The sequence below is a fragment of the Pleurodeles waltl genome, chromosome 4_2 (assembly GCF_031143425.1).
Source record: "Pleurodeles waltl isolate 20211129_DDA chromosome 4_2, aPleWal1.hap1.20221129, whole genome shotgun sequence".
In the NCBI taxonomy this organism is placed as follows: domain Eukaryota; kingdom Metazoa; phylum Chordata; class Amphibia; order Caudata; family Salamandridae; genus Pleurodeles; species Pleurodeles waltl.
The window spans coordinates 489660230-489687402 of NC_090443.1; the positions used below are offsets into that span (position 1 = coordinate 489660230).

Genomic DNA, 27173 nt, shown 5'->3' on the forward strand with positions numbered 1-27173 from the left:
CCAATACAGAGTGATAGTGGTAATGGCTCCTATACATGCACTACTTGTGGCGGAGGTGGAGGCTCTATAAAAGATCTCTGCCCATTTATCGACAGAACGTGCGTGCTCCAGTTCAACCTCACACCGCCTCTGAGCAGAGGATGTCTCCATAGGAGCGATTTTCTGGAGGATTTGATAAATATTGGATATGCTGTGTTTATCATCTGATTTGGTAATGGGCCATTCCTCAAAGGGAATCTAAACCATTTTTTTTACCCAAAAAAGTGTAAGACATGCAACGATCTATCTTATAGGCCTGTACAAGTTAGGTGCAATTTTCAGTTTCCTGGGCAGAAAGGTCAGTTCAAAGCTTCCGTATTATAATCATTAATATCCCAGAAATTGAAACCATGATTACAAAGTTCCAGGTCATGGGCTATGATTTAATGTTTTACCTGCTGTGTCTGCCACAGAAATGGCAGCCACTATTGCAGTGTGTGTTAATTAATTGATCAACCAGTCTTGAAGGAAGGGCATGTGCCTCTCTGCGTCCAACAATAAATTCACACGCACTTCTTAAGAAGGTAAATCTTGAAACTAAGGACATTTGTGGTACATATTGGGACAGCATTATGAGCATCTTCCTATGGTCTGAGGCAGCTGAAGCAATTCTGCAATTCTGCAATTCCTAGATCAAATGAATCATTTAGGAACTGCTGAAGTTGATTAATGCCAATTTAGACTACACATATGCAGTTCTAACGGGACTCCTCAAATTCCAAACTGAATGCGTGACCAAATACAAATGCCGAATGCAAATGCCCTCTTGGTCCTCAAACAAAAAAAAGAGTGAGAGTGTTTGAACCTGACAGCAAACACTTTGTTAGCTGAATCGTCTTTTAAAAACCTATAACTGGTTTACAAATGCGTAGCTCGAACTGGTCCTGGATACCTTCTGGAAAAAAATGACTCACTCTACTCTCCAATCAAAGAATGATTGTTTCCATCTTGTCCCATGGACAGGTGACACGGTGACTGTATTAGACCTCATTTGTGGAATTCCCTGCCCTCTGTTGATGCAGAAACTTGCACACTTCTTACCTCCAGGGTAAACTAAAGGCATTCATTCTAAAGTTTGGTGGACAGCGACCTTTGGTTTTGATGATTGCCCATCAAAGTTTAACAAACAAAAAGTGAGAGTTTGTTATTGAAACACACGTGTTACCTGGCAGTGACAGACAGAACAACAAATCACACCATCTATCTTAAATAGGGCGGGCAGTGTATTGCTCTTCCTCCAACAACTCCTAATTCATCGGAAAAAGCTTTCTGTTGACTGAGCCAACAGGGCCTCTGTAGGCTGAAGGGTGGTGGTCCACTCAACTCTAAATGATGCAGACATACAGGGGGTATAGTGGAAAGGGTACTACATAACATCAGTGAAGAGGAGGACCCTGTACTTCAAACTCTAAAGAAGCCCCTCAGTCTTAGGTCCCTGGCATCAGATCTTCCACTCTTGCAACAGAATGGCCCACTTTCTTTTTGTTTGTTACTTATTTCTGTTTAAGGCCTCGATGGGAATTAGTTTTGGCCACAGTCCTTGTAAGTAATTAAACAGATAAAAATACCCCCTCGATAACCACGGGAAGGTGAAAAGAAGGGAATCTTGAATGAGAAAGACCAAACATTGTCTGTCCCCTCTTAAAACATGTGGGGCAGCAAAAGAGTGGATAAGAACATTTCTTTTATACAAATTACCAATTCTATGCTAAATAGCGGGATAGACCGTCCCACAAAAGGGGTGGTGTTTTTGTCCCAGTGAATACTAGTGCTCCAATGTGACAACCTCCCTGCAAACCCTCTTATGCTTGGGCGTAGCTTGGTCAGTAAGATTGGATGGGGTGGGAGGGGGGGGGGGGCGAACTTTAGATTTTCCAATAATCACACTGGCATATAGTGTTAACATACAACAAAGTAATATACGACAAGCATGGTGAATGACAGAGGCTTAAGGGGCAAAGGAAAGGGAGAGGAATGTGGATTGGTAGGGGAACTGTGGAAAAGAAAACACTATTTTGTAAAAAAATAACCAACATTTTTGAACAACAGACACCTCACCATACCTGCCTGAAAACACTTGTACCCAACTATTTATCAGAAAAATACATTTATTAGGGGGTGTCACACCCCACACACCTCCTTGAAGCTATACCCCTACTTTTATGCCCATTGTCTCCCAAATGGTCGTCATTACTCTCACCTGTGTATTCCAGCTGTGTTTGGGGCAGGAGAGCCAGGCCACTGAGATCGGTCCTCCTCTTGGCATCCAAGCTTCCTGCAAGGGAAAGAGAAACAATAGCGCTATATAAGAGAGTGGGAGCAGTGTGAGGAGCTTAAGGCACGTGAATATACATGCACATAGACAGTGCAAGCTCCTTGCTACACGTGGATACTCAGTTTGAGGAGTTTGGCGCTCATTGACAGCTAGTGTGAGGAGCTTGCTACAAATGGACATGTTGTGCGACAAGCATAAGATACCAGGACCAACAGTGTGAATCTTGTGTAACATAAATAAACAGTGGGAAATAATTGGAGCCACATAGAAAGTCAATGCGAGGAGTTTTGGGAATTCCAGCAGATAGTCTGAGAACTTGCGTACATGAACTAGCAGGCTAAAGGCATAAAGACAATGTGCGGCGTCAACTTTGATACAGATATATAGTTTGCGTGGATAAGGAAACAGGGAGGGTCTTTCTCTGTGCCATCTCAGTTACACAGTGTATCAGGGTAGTGCTATAAATGGGCAGGTATTGCCAGGAACTGAGTACCTAATTTTCTTTAACTTGAAAGGGAGAGAACCTGCACTTCCCAGCCCTGGTGCAATATCTTTAGCAGAAGAGTACCGACACTATCAGTAGCAAACAGGTACTCTGGGGTATAGAGTACCTGCACTTCTGTTTTCCTATTTAAATCACTTGGATAATGTCTGACCTCATTTTGACTATAGACTTTAACACCCGATCAGAGTTCCCAACTCTACCTATTGGGATGACATCCTATTTCTAATTTGTCCAGAACGGACATGGTTTTGCCAGTATTTTCCACATCTACCAAAAAATCACTTTCTTTTAATAGAGAAAAAACAATGTACTTAATTGTCTTCTTCAACCTGTCAAATTTTTCGAATTGGCCGTCAAGTATGCATTAACCCTATTTTCCCTCCTCCTCTTACGGACTCACAATCTCGAGCTTCCTCCTTCTACACCACTTTTCTCTACATAAACATGTTTGCATCACTCGTCTTTCCTCTCATCATGCTTTATTTCTTTCTGGCTTCTTTAGTTCCTCTCTTCAGCTCATAAGTTCCTTCACATCCCCATTAACCTTTTTCCCTCTAGTTTGCACCATTCTTCCCCTCCCACCTCTGCTCGTCACTTGGGGCCAGATGTAGCAAAGGTTTTTATCCATTCTGTGTCTATGGGAAAATGTGTTCGTACATATGGCCCTTCCTTCCTTCCTGTCAATCTCTTGCTCTGTCGCTGTCCGGCGCCTCGCATGCCTCCAAGCTCTCTTTCCCTTTTTCATGTTCCTTCCTCAGAATGTGTCACCTCACCACTTCCATGGTGTCCACCATGTTGTATAGCAACGAGGGCGTTGTTAAGGCTACCAGGATACCTGAGATGTAGCCCTAGGTGTTTCCACAGTTTTTCCCATCAACTGCCCTTTCCAATCCCTTCTCCTTTACTGTCCACCATTTTAATGTGTAACTTTGGCAGCGACGCGCGGTTAGCGTCTACCCAGCAGCATTGCCACCATCATGTGGATGGATATAAAGATCTCTGCCTGGACAGTAAGCACTGAGCAGAACACATGGAGCTGGCCACTATTCCTTCTTCACTCTGCTTATTGCCCCCATTCCTGTCCACATATTTGATGTGTAGAGTTAAGTTCGTCATAAGCAAACAGGAACATCCAGATATTCGGTTCTATCACAAGAATCCCAAAGATTTATTTTATGTAATTGGACACATTTAGACACATACTAGTATATTCTAAATTATTTTACTTATTGAGTGTATTTTTCCTTTTGCATTTATCTTATTCAAAATGAGACAAAATTATTTTTAAAAAATCCATTCAATACTATTCCAAAGTGAGCAAAGAGAGAGACCCCCTCAGTTCCTGACCTCAAATAAAAACAATTCACACATCTCAACAACCATGCGACTCATACTTATACTTAACTGCATAAAACCGACAGAACCCCCTTAACACAAGGACAAACAAGATTGAAAATACTACTACTACTACAATAGGATCACTAGGAAATGTACACAGAATATTAGCTCTTGTTGAGATTCATTTGAAAGACAGCTCTCCATCAATATATTGCCATTTTAATTTCTTGAATAATTCAATTCATAAGAGAATACTCAGCATAAAATGAACTGCAATACACCACTACTCATAGCAATAGGCTCATTGTAGATAAATCTTTGCGTAGGGTTCTTCATTTATAATTATCCAACTTTCCCATCAGGGCTAAACAAGTCGTGCCAACACGCATTTTAGTGCAAGGTGGCCAACAGGCCATGCACCTTCCTCAGGGCACACTCCAATTGCCATAAAATTCAAATACTGCAAGGAACCAGGCTCTCCCAAGCTAATGGTTCGTTCGGGGTCTTGTCCTCATTACCCTCAAAAGATCTGTTAAACAAACTGTCCCTTAATCACGCAATACAGAATACCTAGCAAACACCGCCGCCGGTCATATAGATATTTCTCACAAATTCTACAGAAGCCCCCAGGCTCAATATATATGAATATATATATATATATATATATATATATATATATATATATATATATACATATATATATATATGGAAAATGTCACTTACCCAGTGTACATCTGTTCGTGGCTTTAGTTGCTGCAGATTCACATGCTGTGCACATCCCGCCATCTGGTGTTGGGCTCGGAGTGTTACAAGTTGTTTTTCTTCGAAGAAGTCTTTTCGAGTCACGAGATCGAGGGACTCCTCCCATTTAGACTCCATTGCGCATGGGCGTCGACTCCATCTTAGATTGTTTTCCCCGCAGAGGGTGAGGTAGGAGTTGTGTATGCTAGTAATAGTGCCCATGCAATGGAGTGAATATGTGTGTACATAATGTAGTTTAAAGTAACATATTTACAAATTTACAAATGTTCAAGATCAACTTCCAAACGGCTACAGGCTCCCGGGGAGGCGGGTGGCCGCATGTGAATCTGCAGCAACTCATGCCACGAACAGATGTACACTGGGTAAGTGACATTTTCCGTTCGATGGCATGTGTAGCTGCAGATACACATGCTGTGCATAGACTAGTAAGCAGTTATCTCCCCAAAAGCGGTGGTTCAGCCTGTAGGAGTTGAAGTTGTTTGAAACAATGTTCGTAGTACTGCTTGACCTACTGTGGCTTGTTGTGTTGTTAACACATCTACACAGTAGTATTTAGTAAACGTATGAGGCATAGACCATGTAGCTGCCTTACATATTTCGGTCATTGGAATATTTCCTAGAAAGGCCATGGTAGCACCTTTCTTTCTAGTTGAGTGTGCCTTTGGTGTAATAGGCAGTTCTCTTTTTGCTTTAAGATAACAGGTTTGAATGCATTTAACTATCCATCTAGCAATGCCTTGTTTGGAAATAGGATTTCCTGTATGAGGTTTTTTGAAAGCAATAAATAATTGTTTTGTTTTTCGAATTAGTTTTGTTCTGTCAATGTAGTACATTAACGCTCTTTTGATGTCTAATGTATGTAGTGCTCTTTCAGCTACCGAATCTGGCTGTGGGAAGAACACTGGTAATTCTACCGTTTGATTCAAGTGGAACGGTGATATAACTTTTGGTAAAAATTTTGGATTTGTCCGTAGAACTACTTTATGCTTATGTATTTGAATAAATGGTTCTTGTATGGTAAATGCTTGAATCTCACTTACTCTTCTTAAAGATGTGATGGCAATTAAAAATGCAACTTTCCAAGTTAAGTATTGCATTTCACAAGAGTGCATGGGCTCAAAAGGTGGGCCCATGAGTTGTGTTAAGACAATGTTGAGGTTCCATGAAGGAACTGGTGGTACTCTTGGTGGTATAATTCTCTTTAGGCCTTCCATAAACGCTTTTATGACTGGTATCTTAAAAAGTGAAGTTGTGTGCGTAATTTGCAGGTAGGCTGAAATTGGGGTAAGATCTATCTTAATGGAAGAAAAAGCTAGATTTGACTTTTGCAAATGTAGTAAGTATTTTACGATATGTTTGGCAGATGCGTGTAAGGGTTGAATTTGATTATTATGGCAGTAATAAACAAATCTTTTCCACTTATTTGCATAGCAATGTCTAGTGGTAGGTTTCCTTGCTTCTTTTATGACCTCCATACATTCCTGCGTAAGGTCTAAGTGTCCGAACTCTAGGACTTCAGGAGCCAAATTGCTAGATTCAGCGATGCTGTATTTGGGTGTCTGATCTGTTGTTTGTGTTGCGTTAACAGATCTGGTCTGTTTGGTAGTTTGACATGAGGTACTACTGAGAGGTCTAGTAGTGTTGTGTACCAAGGTTGTCTTGCCCATGTTGGTGCTATTAGTATGAGTTTGAGTTTGTTTTGACTCAACTTGTTTACCAGATATGGAAGGAGTGGGAGAGGGGGAAAAGCGTAAGCAAATATCCCTGACCAACTCATCCATAACGCATTACCCTGAGACTGATGTTGTGGGTACCTGGATGCGAAGTTTTGGCATTTTGTGTTTTCTTTTGTTGCAAATAGATCTATTTGTGGTGTTCCCCAACTGCGGAAGTAAGTGTTCAGTATTGGGGGGTGAATCTCCCATTTGTGGATCTGTTGGTGATCCCGAGAGAGATTGTCTGCTAATTGATTCTGAATTCCTGGAATAAATTGTGCTATTAGGCGAATGTGGTTGTGAATCGCCCAATGCCATATTCTCTGTGCCAGGAGACACAACTGTGTTGAGTGTGTTCCTCCCTGTTTGTTTAGGTAAATACATCGTTATCATGTTGTCTGTTTTGACAAGAATGTGTTTGGGGCTTATTATGGGTTGAAATGCTTTGAGCGCTAGAAATACTGCCAATAGTTCTAAGTGATTTATGTGAAACTGTGTTTGCTGACTGTCCCATTGTCCTTGGATGCTGTGTTGATTGAGGTGTGCTCCCCACCCTATCATGGAGGCATCTGTCGTTATTACATATTGTGGCACTGGGTCTTGGAAAGGCCGCCCTTGGTTTAAATTTATACTGTTCCACCATTGTAGCGAGGTGTATGTTTGGCAGTCTACCAACACCAGATCTAGAAGTTGACCCTGTGCCTGTGACCATTGTGATGCTAGGCACTGTTGTAAGGGCCGCATGTGCAACCTTGCGTTCGGGACAATGGCTATGCATGAGGACATCATGCCTAGTAGTTTCATCACCATTTTGACTTGTATCATTTGTTTTGGATACATGTTCTTTATTACATTGTGAAATGCTTGAACCCTTTGTGGGCTTGGAGTGGCAATCCCTTTTGCTGTGTTGATTGTCGCTCCTAAGTATTGCTGTGTTTGACACGGCAGAAGGTGTGACTTTCTGTAGTTGATTGAGAAACCTAGATTGTGGAGGGTTTCTATGACGTACTTTGTGTGTTGTGAACACTGTTCTAGCGTGTTGGTTTTGATGAACCAATCGTCTAGGTACGGGAACACATGTATTTGCTGCCTTCTGATATGTGCAGCTACTACTGCTAGGCATTTTGTAAAAACTCTTGGCGCAGTTGTTATTCCGAATGGCAACTCTTTGAACTGGTAATGTACCCCTTGGAATACAAACCTTAGGTACTTTCTGTGTGAAGGATGTATTGGTATATGGAAATATGCATCCTTTAGGTCTAGTGTCGTCATGTAGTCTTGTTGTTTGAGCAGTGGGATTACGTCCTGTAATGTCACCATGTGAAAGTGATCTGATTTGATGTATGTATTTAATGTTCTGAGATCTAGTATAGGTCTGAGACTCTTGTCTTTTTTGGGTATGAGAAAGTACAGAGAGTAAACTCCTGTCCCTTTCTGTTGGTCTGGTACTAATTCTATTGCTTCTTTTTGTAGCAATGCCTGAACTTCTAGTCCTAGAAGATCTATATGTTGTTTTGACATATTGTGTGTTTTCGGTGGGACGTTTGGAGGGAATTTGAGAAATTCTATGCAATAACCATGTTGGATAATTGCTAGGACCCAAGTGTCTGTTGTTATTTCCTCCCATTGTTTGCAAAACTTGGTTAGTCTCCCTCCCACAGATGTTATGTGTTGGGGATTTGTGACTTGGAAGTCACTGCTTGTTTTGAGGAGTTTTGGGACTTTGGAACTTTCCTCTATTTTTTTGGAATTGTCCCCCTCTATATTGTCCCCGAAAACTTCCCCGCTGATACTGGCTCTGGTAAGTGGGTCTTGTTTGTGAGGTTGTGGGTTCTGTGCTTTGTCCTCGAAACCCCCCTCTAAACTGTGTTTTCCGAAATGTGCCTCTGCTCTGTGGGGAGTAGAGTGCGCCCATGGCTTTGGCCATGTCAGTGTCTTTTTTAAGTTTTTCAATTGCTGTGTCCACCTCCGGCCCAAACAATTGCTGTCCGTTGAATGGCATATTCAGCACAGCTTGCTGTATTTCTGGTTTAAATCCTGATGTACGCAGCCATGCATGTCTCCTTATTGTTACTGCTGTGTTGACAGTTCTAGCAGCTGTGTCTGCAGCATCCATTGCCGACCGTATCTGATTGTTGGAGATACTCTGTCCTTCTTCTACTACCTGCTGCGCTCTCTTTTGGAACTCCTTGGGTAAATGTTCTATAAAGTGTTGCATTTCGTCCCAATGGGCCCGATCGTATCTGGCCAACAAAGCCTGTGAATTGGCAATACGCCACTGACTTGCTGCCTCTGCCGCCACCCTCTTGCCTGCTGCGTCGAATTTTCGACTTTCTTTATCTGGAGGTGGTGCATCTCCTGACGTATGTGAGTCCGCTCTCTTGCGTGCTGCCCCTACTACAACTGAGTCCGGTGTTAGCTGTTGTGTGATGTACACGGGGTCTGTTGGTGGCGGTTTATATTTTTTCTCCACTCTTGGAGTAATGGCTCTTCCTTTTACAGGCTCTTCAAACACTTGTTTGGAATGTTTTAGCATTCCGGGTAGCATAGGAAGACTTTGATACTGGCTGTGTGTGGACGACAGTGTGTTAAAAAGAAAGTCGTCTTCAATGGGACATTATGAAATGCCGCCGCTCTCGGCACCACCTGTGCGTATGCTGTACTGTCCTCTGGTGGCGATGGTCTAGCTGGATAACATTCAGGACTATTATCTGACACTGGTACGTCATAAAGGTCCCATGCGTCAGGGTCATCTTGACTCATTCCTGTATGAGTTGTGGATTTTATCATTGGTGGAGTGGCTACCGCTGATGGTTGTGGAGAGCAATGGTGGCGGGGTTACTTGTTTAGCCACCTTTGCCTGTGGCTGCTTGTCTTTTTCCTGAAAGGCAAGTTTGCGTTTCATTTTAATCGGAGGGACAGTACTGATCTTCCCTGTTTCCTTTTGGATATGGAGCCTTCTTTGTGTAGAGTCTGGCTCTATTGTTTCCAATTCCTGTCCAAATGTGTTTTCATTTGTGTGGACAGTCCTTGTTCCTCAGTGTAGGAACTTGTTTTCGGTTCCGAGGCCGGATGTTTCGGTATCGAAACCTTTTCAGCTGCTTTTTTCGGTTACAACGAAACCTTCTTTACTTTTGGCGTCGTGGTCTCTCGGTGCCGACCCATTTCGGTTCCGCTATCTCGGTGCCGAACCTGCTCGGAGCCACTATCTCGAGCCCGAGATTGCTGTGTGGCGGTATCTCGACCGGAGTCGGATGACTTCGCCCCCAGCCTGCCCTTTTTCGGTGCCGATGATCGGTCACCTATTTTTCGGGTTAAGCCATGGCCTGTTGGCGGTGGCGTCCCCTGGGCTTTAGTGTTTTTTTCGTGAGTTTTGTGTTTCGACGTCTTACTCACGGTTTTCGGCGTTTCTTCGGAATCAATCTCATCCGAGTCCTATTCCTGGATGGTGAATGTTTCTTCCTCCTCCTCGAAACGCTCTTGTCCTGTCGGCGCCGATGCCATTTGCAGTCTCCTTGCTCTTCGGTCTCTTAGTGTCTTCCTGGACCGAAACGCTCGACAGGCTTCACAAGTATCTTCCTTGTGTTCCGGCGACAAACACAAGTTACAGACCAGATGCTGATCTGTATATGGATACTTGTTATGGCATTTTGGGCAGAAGCGGAATGGGGTCCGTTCCATCAGCCTTGAAGAGACACGTGGCCGGGCCGACCAGGCCCCGACGGGGGATCGAAAAAAAACCAAAGGGCCACCGGAGCTCTTCAAAAGTCGGTGTCGATCTGTTGTAACTAACCCGATACCGAACGCAAACAATACCTACGATTTTTCCGAGATTCTAACTAACTTTCCGACCCGAAACACGGAGCGAAAAGGAACACGTCCGAACCCGATGGCGGAAAAAAAACAATCTAAGATGGAGTCGACGCCCATGCGCAATTAGGTCGAAATGGGAGGAGTCCCTCGATCTCGTGACTCGAAAAGACTTCTTCGAAGAAAAACAACTTGTAACACTCCGAGCCCAACACCAGATGGCGGGATGTGCACAGCATGTGTATCTGCAGCTACACATGCCATCGAACATATAAATATATATATATATATATATATATATGCAAAACAATGTCCAAGACTTTTCTTTGCCTTTCAAAACGATTGCCCTGTACAATTCTCCATCGTATCCCTACGGTAACCATTTCCTTGTAGGACATCGGCAGTCTTCCACGTATGAGTTAGGTTAATCAAACAGTTTGAACGTTCACATCTGTCATCCAGCTTCAGTGGTACGAAGGTTTTGGTGTAGATGAAGGGCTGGGACATGTCCAGAAATCAAGGAATGTAGGCCTGATTGTGCTCCCTCCTCAGAGCTGGCAACAAGGTTTATTTTTACCATCTTGTTGTAAGGTTGCTTTAGCTAGTATACAAGCACATTATTTTAGTATTTTTTAGCTTAGACATGCAGATTGTGCCCTTTCATCTAGATTCATAGAATTTTATTAATTTTCTTATTTTAGCATACGCTTAATTTAGTGGAGATGTTTTTATTTTTTATCTGTTGTTCTTTCACACATAATTCTGTTATTCTTTTCTTGCACAACATATTCACTCTGTGCTTTCAGCAAGGCTGACTATGATAAGCTTATTAGTTATTGCCGGTACAAATCCTTCATCATGTCCCTAACGTTTATACACAGAGGTATACATGTTGTCACGTCAGGGCAGATTCTCAGAACATCTGATGTTTTATTATAAAACACCTCACTGCACCCTTTACATTAGAGGGAATTTCAAGACCGTTGCCACAGTGAGCTGCAGGCCGACTTTGCAGTTTCTGCCGAGATCTGATGCCTCCTCTGCTTATATGTGGGAGGACTCTCAGTAGACCAACAGACCTCTTCTTTACCTACAACCACAGATATAGGTTCCTTCCGGTGGGCCAGATGGCCAGATTAGGGCTCTTGTATAGTATATTAGTAGTGCAGGCAGGGATTCTAGAACCATTATTTTGACACTATGGTGTGACTTTTTCTGTTTCACTTTTCACTACTTTGCTTCTATTATGTTTTATCATCCTCATATTCACAATACATGCTTTTTTACATAGACTGCAGTTGATTCAATAAAACTTATTGAACCTCGTCCTGCTTCTGTTTGTCCTTTGCCTGTATGAGACATGTGTGACTGAGAGAAAGGGGTATGATCTGTTCCACTGCAGTTTTCATGAAAAATCCAAAAAGTCATGCGAAAGACTGCCACAAATCACCTGTAATCTTGCTGCTGCCCAAATTCATCAATCTCTCCACGACAGTCTGATGTACAGTGCGGGTGGCAAGCGTCCCACCTGCCTTGCATCAGTGCCACTGTCTTGGTTTAGGTTAGACCTGATGTGTGGCCCGGAGGCAGGGCCTTTGCTCCTGACAGCTATCCCATACCCAGTGTACATTCCGACCCCCAGCTACCAGACTGTCTGCCATGTTTATTCTTTAAAGTTGAAAATATCCCATGATTGGCAAAGCTATCTCCTTTTGCACAGCAGCACCAGCTCCTTCTCATGGAGATGAAAACCTGGTAGATGGCTATGTGCATGGAATGTAGGGCTGATGAATGCCATGTTCTCAGGTGTGTATATCTTAACCCTTCCCAGTTCCTTTAGAGACAGCCATGTTTGTTGTGCAAGATTCCCTGTATGGTGACTTGTCCGCAGACCTCGGTGGACCTGAAGATCAATAGGTGTCCAGAAAGGAGGGTACTGATATTGTGCTGCACCCTCCTAACAGAGGTGAAGGTCCAACATGTGGTTCAGAAATGGCAACATAGACCTGTCACAGCCCACCATTATTGTGGATATCTACCCATAACTCCTGTACTTCCTGCAGAGACGAAGTACACACCTGTCCAGCAGCAGGGCCAGCACTGCCTCAATGGAGGTGAACGCCCGGTAGGTGGCCAAGAAACAGGGTACGTAGGTGTTGTCACTGCCCCCATCTGTGGCAATGAGGTTCTCCACCAACTTCTCTAAGCTTCCGGCCTTTAGTGTGCGCAGCTTACATGTCTTGTACTGGACAAATCCGCAGCCGGGCATCAGAGGGGTATCCGGATCCACCTGGAACATAAAGCAGGAAATGAGACACAGGGTGAGAACTGAATCATGGGAAATTGGGCTTCAGCGTGGAACAGGGGTTTTAGGTATAGTGAAAATGTAGGAGGTATGCCAAGTGCACACTATGCAAAACCTAACTCTATACCCATTGCTAACACTGCCAGTGCTGAATTCAGTGCACTCTGCTAACACTTCCAGCTTGTTTGGGCAGTATATCCACTGTTAACACTGCTAGCCCTGAGCAGTGTATCCACTGCTAATACTGCCAGCTGTAGGCAATGTAGTTAGTTACTGCTGACACTGCCAATACTGCACAGCATTGGCACTAACACTGCAACCCTAAGTTGCAAACTCACAGCTTACACTGCAGCCCTGAGCAATATACCCATTCCTAACACTAACAGCCAGGAGCAGAGAACGCACTGTTATCACTGCCAGCTCAGAGCAGTAAACTCACAACTAAATGTGCAGCTCAGAGCACTCAACAGGCTCACTACCAGCCCTGAGAAGTGAATATACGACGAAACAACGACTGCAAAAAAAACTACTGCCTTAACAACGAGGTCGGAACACCGACCTCGTTGCTACTACTAATGATTTTACCACGAATGCCTTAACAACAATATTTCGTTGTAAAGGCATTCCTGATAAAATCATTAGCAATAGGCACCATTCACCCTACATCCCTCACCCCACCCCCCCAACCCCACCCCAAAACCTAAAACCCCCTGACCCCCCACCCACTCCCCAAAACCAAAAACGCCCCACCCCCCAAAACCAAAAACCCCGTGACCCCCCACCCACTCCCCAAAACCAAAAACGCCCCACCCCCAACCCCACCCTAAAACCCCCTGACCCCCCACCCACTCCCCAAAACCAAAAACGCCTCACCCCCCCAACCCCACCCCAAAACCTAAAACCCCCTGACCCCCCACCCACTCCCCAAAACCAAAAACGCCCCACCCCCCCAACCCCACCCCAAAACCTAAAACCCCCTGACCCCCCACCCACTCCCCAAAACCAAAAACGCCCCACCCCCCAACCCCACCCTAAAACCTAAAACCCCCTGACCCCGCACCCACTCCCCAAAACCAAAAACGCCCCACCCCCCCAACCCCACCCCAAAACCTAAAACCCCCTGACCCCCCACCCACTCCCCAAAACCAAAAACGCCCCACCCCCCCAACCCCACCCCAAACCTAAAACCCCCTGACCCCCCCACCCACTCCCCAAAACCAAAAACGCCCCACCCCCCCCAACCCCACCCCAAAACCTAAAACCCCCTGACCCCCCACCCACTCCCCAAAACCTAAACCCACCACTTACCTTCGCCAAGTCCCTTCTTTGTACCTTAACCACGCATGTTCGTTGTTCAGAACATACGTAGTTAAGGCACAAAAAACCGAAGTCGTGGTTAAAAAAAGCGTTGTTGCGCTTTCGTTAACCACGACCTTCGTAAAAAAAAAGTCGTAAAAAAGGATTTTTCCCCTGAGAAGTGCATGCACTGCCATCACTGTCAGTTCTGAGGACTCTACCCACTGCTAACAATGGCATCACTGAGCAGACACACTGCTAACACTGCCAGTTCTGAGCAGCATAATGGTGTTCACACTACCAGCCCTGAGCAATATACCCAGAGCTAACACTGCTAGTCTGCAGTAGTAGACCCACTGCTAACACAACCGGGCCTGATCAAATCACTTACCAACACTGCTGCAGGCCTGGATAGTGCCAAGCACTAACACTGCCTGCCATGCGCAAGTACACACACCTCTAACACTGACAGACCATGTATGCCTAGTGCTACCCCGCCACCTTCCTTACCGTATGTCCCCCGCTATCAGAGCCGTCAGGCTCCATCTTGACTCTTCTTAAAGTGACACCATAAATGGCTCCATCTTCCACTTCCTCTCCCCATTCTTGCAGCGGGTTCTGAAAACAAAGAGAATGAGAATAAACTGATGTTGTGTGGGGCTCCTATTACTCCCACATCCAGCACGTACCTGCTGTCAAACATCATTCTTTCCAACCAACAACCTGCTCCCAGACCTGTCAGTTCAGGCACATCCCTTCTACAAGTGCTAACTAAAGCCGTTCCAACCTGGGCCAAGAATGGCCCCTTTATGTGTGGCTTCAGAAAGGCCTATTACTTTATGTCATATAAACTTACGGTACTTCCCAGTCACTAGGCCTATCCTGGGACAATGTTTTTAAAAAAAACATTAAACAAAGCAATTCATTTAAATGAAAATCAGAAACAATGCTGCCACTTTAAATTTCAGTTGATCCTAAACTTCTCGCATGGTCAGTACTATTTGGGTTATATGAAATTCATATAATTTCCCTATGTGTAATTATGCTAAATTTCAGAAAACTTACATAAAATTACCCAAAGCACAAACTCAGCTTTTAGCAATATTTTTTGGTGTGAAATGGGTCATGCAAGTGCTAATTTTGTGCTACGAAAACAGCACTAAGGGGCATATTTATACTCCGTTTGCGCCGAATTTGCAACGTTTTTTTCGACTCAAATTCGACGCAAAACTAACTCCATATTTATACTTTGGCGTTAGACGCGTCTAGCGCCAAAGTTCATGGAGTTAGCGTCATTTTTTTGCGTGAACACCTTCCTTGCGTTAATGAGATGCAAGGTAGGCGTTCCCGTCTAAAAAATTTACTCCCAGGCATGTGCGTGGTATTTATACTCCCGGGCAAAAATCACGCCCGGGAGTGGGCGGGGCAAAAAACCCTGCATTTGCACCTCTTTTTAACGCCTGGGTCAGGGCAGGCGTTAAGGGACCTGTGGGCTCATAATGAGCCCAGAGGTGCCCTCCCCTGCCCCAGGGACACCCCCTGCCACCCTTGCCCACCCCAGGAGGACACCCAAGGATGGAGGGACCCATCCCAGGGAAGAAAAGGTAAGTTGTGGTAAGTATTTTTTTTTTTTTTTTTTGTGGCATAGGGGGGCCTGATTTGTGCCCCCCTACATGCCACTATGCCCAATGACCATGCCCAGGGGACACAAGTCCCCTGGGCATGGCCATTGGGCAAGGGGGCATGACTCCTGTCTTTGCTAAGACAGGAGTCATGTGAATGGCGTCTGAGCGCCCAAAAAAAATGGCGCAAATCGGGTTAAGACGATTTTTTTGCCTCAACCTGACTTGCCCCATTTTGGGACGCCCAAACGCCATTTTTCCCTACGCCGGCGCTGCCTGGTGTACGTCGTTTTTTTTCACGCACACCTGGCAGCGCCGGCTAACGCCATTCAATAAATACGGCGCCCGCATGGTGCTTCAGAATGGTGTTAGCCGGCGCTAATTTTTTTGGCGCAAAACTGCGTTAGCGCAGTTTTGCGTCAAAAAGTATAAATATGGCCCTAAATTGCCCATGTCAAGAATTGCCTCCAGTTGCTTTATGTTCATTCTCATTGTTCCTGTACTCCCACAATAAGGTTTTTCCTCTAACGTATGGGACATTATGCAACATGGTGTAATTTAGGGCATTTCCATATCAAAGGAGTAACACAAAGTGCAGGAAATTAAGCGAGATTACGCTGGTGTAACAAAAATGTCAGCATGGGATTATGCCACTGACAGAGAGTACCTTGACTCAGAGTTCTTGTGCAATGAATGGAGAACATTAAGAAAGTCGGATTATTTTTATATGTCATTGAAATCAGGAAATAAAACATGTTATAAAAAGATATGATTTGGGCTAGAGTACAAGAAGCTATTAGGGAAACGTTGGGATTTAGGGTAAGAGATTTTGATTTTTGTACGGATTACATTATGGGTTACTAGAAGGGTAAGGTAAAGGTTAATAAGGGGTGAGTTGAGGATGAAAGCTAGGAAAAGGGATAGCATTTGTATTAGGGTTAAGTGATTGTAAAATGATACAGGATGGAGACTTGGCTCAGGTTTTTCTACTCAAGGTCAGTGGAGGAAAGATGCCAGATAATTTGCTACAATGTATCCAACTTGCTACAATACACCAAGCCTTTGAGATAATTTTTCTGTGGCTCTGTCTTTGAGCCTAGGTGTCCAAGAGTCAGAAAATCTCTCCAAGAATATCATGTTACTGAAAACCACACATTCCAAGATGAATAGAGGATCCTATCTGAGTCAAGGGTGTTGGATTAGTATGCCAACTGATTAGCTGCCCAAGTCTCAATGTCCACTGAACGAGGGTCACTGGTGCGCTGGTGGCCTGCGCCTGGTGTACAGGGACCAGTTCATGGTAGAAGGCCTTTCCCTATTCGGAAAGGTCTCGGGGATCATTGTTCAGGAGAAGGCATATTCATGCTAGAGATGGGCTAACAAAGGTTACAGGTCTTTGTATCAAAAGTGGTCGATCACAGATAGGGATTTCCAGTTCATAACTCCGAAGAACTCAATGGTACTCCAACTGAGAAAGTGGACCTAAGCTTTAAGTTTAGAGTGCAGATTGCAACTTGAAACAACAATATTTCCAGAACAGTCAAGGTTAGAGCTGTGACTGAAACAGGGTTCAGGGAATAGGCTTTATACAACAGGACATAACCCTAATACCTAGGATGAAGAGGAAAACATCTGTGCCTTTCTCTGACAGCACATGAATCAAACAGGCTATAAACAGTGAGGGGTCATCACATTCACAGTCTTGCAACTCCTTTTGGAAGGTCCTAAACCGCAGCTCAGCACGCATATCCTTGGGCTGGTTCTGACTAGCGAGGCTGCAAAGTCTTTGCAGCTCAATTCTTCGAGGCTGCCTTCCTGAAGGCATCAGACTGCTGGGCCTTGCTCTTTGTACTCCTAGTTAGAGGCCTGTTCCACTTAAACCGGGAAGTTCAGCTTCCTGTCCTCTCAAGGCACACTCCAGGAGAAGCACTTCAACAAATCCTGAACAGAAAAACATCTGTGATGGTACAACAGAGCTTCTACTCTGAGTTTAGATCTGATACATGCTTCTTGCTAAAGGGGGTCAAATTTATAGTACTTTGTACACTGGTGGACTAACTTTGCTCCAAGCTTTCTTTACAGTATAAACCACAGCCAGTCTCAGAAGAGTACATCTTGGCTGGCTTTCTTCATGGGTTTTTGTGGGACATTCTAGTGAAATGCATCCGGTATGCATGTATACTGGAAGGCAAGGGCAAGCGAATAATCGAGGTCTGGAAGGATTTTGAGGCAGTGCAACCTTACCGTCGTGTACAAGTAGGAAGAACTGTGACACCAATATAGAGCTAGCTGCCAACAGGCTGCTACAGCCTCGCATGAGTAGGTAGTAGTCAACTAAAGATGAACTACATGTTTGATGAGCCCCCTAGCCAGCAAAGCTCTGAAAGAGGAATATCTTCAAGGATGGAGTGAGCTTGCAGATTTTCAAGTTCACTAAATAAATTACAACAGGGCAGAACATGATAGGATAGAAAGGACAGAACAGCATATCTTGCCTGCACAGTGTGAGCACATTTGTCTTTGGAGTACATCAGATAAAATGGCATTTTGCTGCTCACTTTCCTCTAGCATCAAAACCCCTTTTTTTGTTAAATTGTTCTAATCAGATGCGCTCTGCGGCTTTCAGTGGTGCTACAGTAAGAACTGCTTTGAGAAGGCTCAGCAGTAGCAGCATACTCAGCAAAAAATATAAAAGTACAGGCAAAGATATACATCTTGGTCTAAGCACACTTTTGTGGGTTTTTTCCTATTCACAAACATTACCACAATGTGCATTGGTTTTCAGGCGCAGTGCTGGGAATGTCATGTGAAATGTTCCTAAAGGCTCTTATTAGTTGTGGTCTTGCATCATGTTGGTATAACATTGGCTTCCGTCCTGAACCACACTATGGCCCTTATTATGTCAATGTCTGTAATAACCGCCTACCGCCACGTTGACGGCCGCCAAATGACCGTCCGTGCCGGACTCTGCCCACAGGTGGATTTCTGCCAGAAGGATGCCGAAAATCCAGCTGTGGCCATGCAGGTGGATGGCGGTAAGGTGGTGCTGCTGCCAGCAGCAGCGCCACGCCAGTAGACTGACGCAGACCGTATCATGACACATGGTACGGCCTGGCGGTGTTCTGTTATCGGTCGCTGCTGCTGGCAGTAGCGCCCTGTCCCGTCTCCTGCTGGAGGACCCCCTGACAACAGGTAAGTCAGGTGCTTAGACAGGGGAGGGGGGTGTTGTGTGTGTGTGTGTGTGGGGGTGTGTGTGTATGTCTGTGCGTGCGTGTATGCAGGTGTGTGTTGCGTGTTGTATGCATGTGCATGTATGGATGTGTGAGAGCATGTACGTTGTGTTGTGTGAATGCGTGTGTGTTTGTATGCATGTAAGTGTGTGTGGATGTGTGTGTGAATGGATGTATGTATGCGTGGATGAATGTGGGAATGAGTGTGTGTATGCGTGTCTTCGTGTGTGAATGAAGGTGCGTGTATGAAGGAGGGGTCTGAAGGGGAAGAGGGTGGGGTGGGGAGGAAACCTGGGAAGGGGGGCGGGGAAGACCCCTATCAGTGACAGGGAAATTATTTCCTGTCATTGATATTGCCTACTGCCATTGCCATGGTCATAATCCTGCAGGCAGGCAGGTGACGGTCGTTACTGCCGTGGCGGTCGGTGTGGTACATTGGCGGTTTGGCTTTAGACAAACCGCCAATGTCATAATATGAAGAAAAGTACCGCCAGCCTGTTGGCCGTACCTTCCTCCATATTAACGCCGTCCGCCGGGGTCATAAAGACCCCCTATGTGTACTCTTAAACCTATACCTAGAGGTCCAGCTTACACTCAGTTCTTATGGGAGCTGGGCAGAGTCCTCTCCAATGAGGTGCAGTACATCCTTTGAATTCTAAGCGACTGGTCTGTCATGACCAAGCACTGCTTTCCAAACTGTTCCCTGCAGATGTATCTAGTACTGGTCTGCACTGGAGCTGGATCTGGTTCCAGTTCCCACGCCAGACATCACAAAACTATCCTACAACGTGCTTCCCTTATGGGCAGGATGTGGAGGGAGGCACCATTACTCACACTGCCACCAACAAGGCAATCACTCATAGAAAACTAAAGACAACACCCCCTTGAGAAGAACGGAAGGCGGTGTGGGTACTTTTTGATCAAGTATAGTGTAATGGCTGGTGGAACACTGAGCTTGCACCAAGGGAGTTTGATTAAAATAATTCTAAACCGGGGAATGAACAGTACAGAAAAAATAAAAGGTTTTAGGATGGTAAGTTGCAAAACGGAACTGTGGACTTTCATCATTAAAAGTGCCATATTCAGGGGTGTCCAAAGGAGTAACAGATTTTAGGATACCCAACAACTATGCATAGCAGCTCTATTTCTATTAACTGTATGTACATTTATTTTATCTGGTTATCCTGAAATCGTGGCATAATCTGACCATACTGGACCTACGTGGGACAGTATTGTGCAGCATAAAAACTCTGGACAAATACAATTTTCTTAATGGTCGCATTTTTACCAATAGAAGTGCTGCTTACTGACAGTAAAAGCACACTGAAATGGAGGGTGAAGTCCAAGCAGTGATGATGCCACATAAAACAGAAACAGCTCAAAATTTACTATTAAACTGCCTCGTTGAAGGAAACAAGCATTGGCAAAGCCAATAGGTCTCACCTATGTAAGAGCTATTGGCATTGCCAATATGTTTCAGCCTTGCTGTACACCAGGGTGTCTGCTGTTCAGCTTGGCTAAAAGTTAGTGAGGTAAAGGAGAGTGGATTGTCATAAAATGGAGTAGAGTGGAGTGTTATGAAGTGGTGTAGAATATCATGGAGTGGCACAGAGTGGTGGACAGTTGAGTGGCATGGAGCGACGTGGAGTGTCATGGAGCTGTGTAGAGTGTTGCAGAGTGTCATGGGGGAGTACAGTGCTATAGACTAGAAGGACGTAGAGTTGAGTGTTATGGAGTGGTGAGAGTGTCATGGAGTGGCACAGAATGGTGTGGAGTTGAGTGGCATGGAGCGACGTGGAGTATCATGGAGCTGTGTAGAGTGTTGCAGAGTGTCATGGGGGAGTAGAGTGCTATGGAGTAAATCTATTAAACTGCCTCGTTGAATGAAACAAGCATTGGCAAAGCCAATAGGTCTCACCTATGTAAGAGCTATTGGCATTGCCAATATGTTTCAGCCTTGCTGTACACCAGGGTGTCTGCTGTTCAGCTTGGCTAAAAGTTAGTGAGGTAAAGGAGAGTGGATTGTCATAAAATGGAGTAGAGTGGAGTGTTATGAAGTGGTGTAGAATATCATGGAGTGGCACAGAGTGGTGGTCAGTTGAGTGGCATGGAGCGACGTGGAGTGTCATGGAGCTGTGTAGAGTGTTGCAGAGTGTCATGGGGGAGTACAGTGCTAAAGACTAGAAGGACATAGAGTTGAGTGTTATGTAGTGGTGAGAGTGTCATGGAGTGGCACAGAATGGTGTGGAGTTGAGTGGCATGGAGCGACGTGGAGTGTCATGGAGCTGTGTAGAGTGTTGCAGAGTGTCATGGGGGAGTAGAGTGCTATGGAGTAGAAGGACGTAGAGTTGAGTGTTATGGAGTGGTGAGAGTGTCATGGAGTGCCACAGAATGGTGTGGAGTTGAGTGGCATGGAGTGACGTGGAGTGTCATGGAGCTGTGTAGAGTGTTGCAGAGTGTCATGGGGGAGTAGAGTGCTACAGAGTAGAAGGACGTGGAGTTGAGTGTTATGGAGTGGTGAAAGTGTCATGGAGTGGCACAGAGTGGTGTGGAGTTGAGTAGCATGGAGTGACATGGAGTGTCATGGAGGTGTGTAGAGTGTTGCAGAGTGTCATGGGGGAGTAGAGTGCTATACAGCAGAAGGACGTATAGTGGAGTAGAGTTAAGTGTTATGGAGTGGTGAGAGTGTCATGGAGTGGCACACAGTGGTGTAGAGTTGAGTGTCATGGAGTGAAATGGAGTGTCATTGAGTGGTGTAGAGTGTTGCAGAGTGTCATGGAGAGAGTAGAGTGCTATAGAGAAGAAGGACGTAGAGTGGAGTAGAGCTGAGTGGCATATAGTGGTATAGATTGTCAGAGTGTCGTGGAGTGGTGTAGAGCAGAGTGGAGTGGTGTAGAGGGTGTTGTGTAGAGTGGAGTAGAGTGTTGTAGAGGACAGTGACAGAGCAGAGTAGATTGTTGTAGAGTGGAATGGCATAACGTGAAGTAATGTAGGAGAGTAGAATGACATAAAAGGGTGTATAGTGTTGTAGAGTCGAGAGGCGTGGAGTGGCATAGACTGTCAAAGTGGGGTGGCAGAGAGTGGAGTAGTGTGTCATAGAATAAAGTGGAGTGGCACCGAGGGAGTTGCATAGAGCACCGTAGAGTAGAGTGGCTTAGAGTTCAGTGGCGGAGAGTACAGTCTTGCAGAGCGGAGTGGCATAGAATGCAGTGCCCTAGACTGCATTGATAGAGAACAGAGTGGTGCACAGCACAGTGGTGCAGTGGGGAGGGGTGCAGTGGTGCATAGCAGAGTGGGTAGAGTGCCCTGACATTGAGTAGAGTGGTGCACAGCAGAGTAGAGATTCATTGAGTGAAGTGCGGTAAAGTGCAGTGTCAGAGTGCAGGGGTGCACAGCAGACTGAAGTGCAGTAGAGTGGATTGGTGTAGAGTGGATTGGCGTAGAGTGGAGTGGCGTAGATTTAAGTGGCATAGAGTGCAATGGTGTAGAGTGCAGCCAAGTGGAGTAAAGTAGAGTTGTGCAGAGTAGAGTGCAGTGGTGCAGATTACTGTGGTGTAGAGTATTGTGGGGCAGAGTAGGATGGCAAAGTGTGCAGTGTTGCAGAGTAGAGGATCATAGAGTACAATGTATAGAGTGCAGTGGCATAGAGTGCACTGGTGTAGAATAGTACAGAGTAAAGTGACGCTCTGTAGAATAGAGCTGGGTGTTGCAGAGTAAAGTATAGTGGCATACAGTGTAGTGGTGCAGAGCAGCTTGATGTATAGTGCAGTGGCGTAGAGTGTATTGGTTTTGAGTAAAGTGGTGTAGAGTGCAGCAGTGAAATAAAGTTGAGTAGCATAGAGTGCAAAGGTACACAGTAGAGTGGCTTAGAGTGCAGTGGGGTAGAGTGAAGTGACGCAGTGTGGATAGCAGTGGTGTAGACTAGAGGGGCATAAAGTGGAATGGCACTAAGTGGAATACAGTGGTGTTGAGTAGATTGTTTCAGAGTAGGATGCAGTGGCGTAGAGTGCAGTGACAGAGTAGAGTGCAGTATCGTAGAGTGCAGTGGTGCAGAGTAGATTAGAATGTCTTAGAGTGGATTGGCGTAGGGTGCAGTGGCGAAGAGTGCAGTGGTGCATAGTAGAGTAGTGTGGGGTAGAGTGCTTTTCACAGAGTAGAACAGAGAGGCTTCAAGTGAAGTGGCATAGAGTGGAGTGATGCAGAGTAGAGTTCAGGGACACAGTGTTGGATGGAGTGAAGTGACAGTGTGGAGTGGTGCAGAGTAGACTGCAGTGCTGTGGAGTGGTGCAGAGTAATGTGGAGTGGGCTAAAGTGGAGTGTGCATGGTGTGGAAGCACACTGCTATTACAGACCACATATCTTCAATTGAAATGACCAGTTCATTTGCACAGACGATATACTGAGGAAATGTCATCACCTAGTGAATTCCTTTGTTTTGGTTGTATAAAAATATTTGTTTACACCACACTTCAGAATTACCAAAAATGTGCTTCACTTATGCTTTCTATATTCTGAAATATCTGCACAGTTCATTTACAGACATTTATATTTTGTGCTAGAAAACAAAATAACATCGTACAGCAGACCAGGAGTAGGCAGCTGAAAAAAAACACATCCTACACCCTTTCTGTCTCCCGTGGGTAACCAGAAGGATTGTAACATAAATCCTCTCCCTTTGAAGACAGAGAAAGAAAAGTAAACAGCTAGCTCTGGAAAACAGGGGCTGACATTTGACCTCTGTCTTTGAATGGACAGCAAATGTGACAAGATAAGAACAATATTTAAGGGCCGGTTTACAGAAATCCAGTACTAGTAGAAGAATACAGTAACTATAATGTTTTGCAACGGGAATGACAAACTCAAGCCCAACAGCCTAAAACAAATAGAGCCAGCAAATAGAAATCAAACATGTGAGTTACAAACCAGAAGGCCAGTGGGGTCAGAATGTATTCCAAGGGAAGCTTTTCGAACGTCCCCAACATGTCTTAGCAAACCACACAGTTGCGTTGTCTGGTAGGCTTCGGCCTAAAGTCATTCTATTTTCCACATGAATTTAATGTTATTGATTTCCTGATGAAAACTTTTTGTGAAGGCAGACGTATTTTGACACGTTATCGCTGTTTAAAGCTTTCCTTGTACGGTTTTATAGTGTTAGACCTCTCATAAAGGCGGCAATAAATTCCCTTGCCGTGGCACTTGTTCTTCATATTTAAGTCGCCTTGGTGTCTAGGATTTTTTTCTGCTTTTGTTTGTATGTTTTCTAGCTTTAAGTTTACATTCACCAGTGCAGTTTGCCTATACACTTATATATAATTAGGGAAACTGACCAGATCCCTCCTTAACCTCAAAAGGAGTTTTTGTTCAATATTGAGGTCTTTGTATAGACATGCACTTTCACCAACCAGTGGTGCTGGTAGTAAGGCTGCTGGGAAAGCTGCAGTACCCCTATAAATTCCTGATAGAGCTCAGACTGGGAATTAACAATACAGAGAACTACTTCAAGAGCCATCTGTCGCATGAAAGGCAATTCCGTTCCACAAAGTGCTTGTAATTTTTTCAAATGAAGAGCTGTTTTTAGTATTTCTTTATCTTACTTTTTTGTTTAGGTTATATAGCATTTTTACTAGTAGTTCTCTTTCTGGGGTAAAGGTGGTAGGAGAATGCCATAGCAGTCCAGGGGTGTTCTAACACGTCTCTTTTTTAGAGTAGATAGCAAAATCTTGTTACTCAGATGCAATACCTGTTTTTCCAGCGGTGTTAAAGAGACACTCCTACAAAACTCTAACAATACTCTCAACAGAATATGGTAAAAAGTTTGATACAGGAACTTCACCTACACCTGTTTCCATCCACACTGCTCAGCTGTGATCGTCTTATCAAAGGCATCGGCATCATTTTATCACATCGGACATTCTGCTATTGTTGCTGCCTGAGCTGCATTGGACATTTAATTCAAATATACACCACTCTAGTTTTGTGAACTAGTGGCGGGAAATAAATCAATCAAGGGCTGGATGTTGGCATCATTCCCACTGACCCTCCTGGATAACTCGAGGTAGAGATGGACCATTCTGATTGGTACAGCTATAAATGTGTTTCCAGCAAGTGTCACCAGAGGAAACCGTCTGACTGGGAAAAAGCAAAATTGGAAAATAGAAACAATGAAGTGATGAAAAAGACCAAATGAAGAGTACAGGGAAGTGATAACAGAATACACAGTGGAATGACGGAAGTGTACCACGTAGGACTCAGGACAACAGGATAGTCCACAAGGTAAATCTAGGAGTAATGACAATAATGACGCAAAAAGGACAGAGACTAAAAATAATAAGAGTAAGGCGGCAATGAACCAGAAGAAAGATGGGTTGCTTGACGGTGAAAATGTTCCCAGCACCATGCAAAACCAGCAAAAAGTCAAACGTACACTGTTTCCCTAAGACAACCCCGTCTACCCCTTAGTAGAGCGAAAATGAAGATAGAAGACTACTTCGGAAAATATATGCTAAGCGCTAAGAGTAACCGCTCAGTAAAGCTCTCAGACCAATCCAGTACAGCCAAAGAGCATGTTATAATTAAAGTAAGGCCAAAATGGCAGTAACGGGATAGGTAACTGGATTGGTCACCTCAAAGTTGTAGTGCTTTAAATTAAGTAAAGTAACAACTGGTCAGCTGGTCTTCTTCAGAAGAGGAGTCTTGTGGGTGCGCTGTTGTGGGCTTGGGATCTACCATGAGAATGGCCCACCCAGATCCCTTCTCTGAGAAAGCGTGCAGCTCTTGGTTGGAGGGGTCACATTCTCGCCCACAGGTCCGCAGTCTCACCCACTTCCAATCCTGCACCAAATCCGTTCGTGGTTTTCTCCGTTTACCAGTTAAGTTCAGGCCGGTCGCTCTGCTCTGCCACTTATGAGATTCACAAGGTTGGGCGCTGTGACTAACATGCCACAAAACTTCCCACTGATTGTGTGTGATTGTGGAGGGAGGGCGGCTCAGGGCTCTGGTGTCCCGGTCTTGCAGAAGGGAGGTAACAGAGGAATGCCAGTGTAAAATCTGGCACTTCCATCTGAAACACCGTCAAATGGAGGACCTAGAACAGGTGGGAGGAGGCACCCTTGCTTTGACCTCCCGCTCACAGTTTACTGGAGTCTTCGACCTGCTGTGAAAACTCTGTAAAGTGATTGGTCAGTTCTAGGCTTTCAAAAGATTACACTGGTAACAGTCAAAAACAGGCCTGTTCGTGCTTATGCCCTTTTACAGTGATTCCCTTCCTGGAAAACCACGGCTTGTCTCACTCGAGGTCCTCTGGTGACCCCTGATCCTAGGCCTCCATGAAAGAACAAGCCAGAACTATATTGTTCTTTATGTCCATTGAAGTTTCACTGTAGCAGTGGGCCTAGTCCCACCCATACACACTTCTCTCTCAACTACTTTTGGAGCACGGTATGCAGGTGCTGTCAGAGGCAACTTGTCACACCAGAGTACTTTTTGATTTGCACGAGGGCCACGTGTTTCTAAGGAGGTCTATTCTTAAGTGGTTATATGGGGTCTGCAACCTACAGTTCATCCGATTGATGGCTTGTGTGGAAATGTCACCTTTTCTGAGTGGTCACCATGTATTTTTCACCTTTAATTGGACCCTAGATTTGTGCTGGTGTTGGAACTGTGTGCACTTTACCCCTGCTAACCAGTAGTCGTGTGCCTTAGCTCCTCCTTTAAACATGGTCAAATTGGCATGCTCCTAATTGGTATACATATCTTTAAGTCCCTACTACATAGTACAAGGTGTACCCAGGGACTGAAAGTTAAATGCCACTAGTGGATTGCAGCAATTACTGTGCCATTCACTACAGCGGCAGTGCAAACATGTCGTCTGGCCTACCTGTGTAGCTTGACTGTAGCAGTGTAAAAACTGCAATTCAACCTTTGAAAATAACCCTTTTCCACAGGTCAAAACCTCAGATTTAAATATTATTATGTCACCCCTATGTAGACCTTATCAATCACAAAGCAGGGTGAATGGTATTTAGAAGTAGGATATGTAGAAATAGAACGTTAACATGTTCTTACAGTGATTAGCACCCAAAAGCTATTTTTCTCTGTGACAGGAGTAGATGTCCTATGTAGAGACCAGAGTACAGATTAAAAATACTAATACTGTATTTCGGAATGAGAATAGCTACAAAAATAATTAAACAACTATATCTAATAGTTATCAGTCTATTTTAAATCAAAGTCAATGATGACGACAGATTTTTAAAAAATATTAATGAAAAATTACT

General features: G+C 44.6%; 1 protein-coding gene across 5 annotated transcripts in view; it reads right to left on the bottom strand.

Moving 5' to 3' along the window:
• Positions 1–27173, bottom strand: part of RGL3 (ral guanine nucleotide dissociation stimulator like 3) — a 319494-nt gene that overhangs the window by 142752 nt on the left and 149569 nt on the right. For all 5 annotated transcript variants that reach the window (XM_069231883.1, XM_069231882.1, XM_069231881.1 and 2 more), the window contains 3 exons: positions 14556–14663; positions 12523–12734; positions 2240–2314 (listed from right to left, as the gene is read on the bottom strand). In XM_069231883.1, the coding sequence (XP_069087984.1) occupies positions 2240–2314; positions 12523–12734; positions 14556–14663 (395 nt within the window). The remainder of the gene's footprint in view (positions 1–2239; positions 2315–12522; positions 12735–14555; positions 14664–27173) is intronic.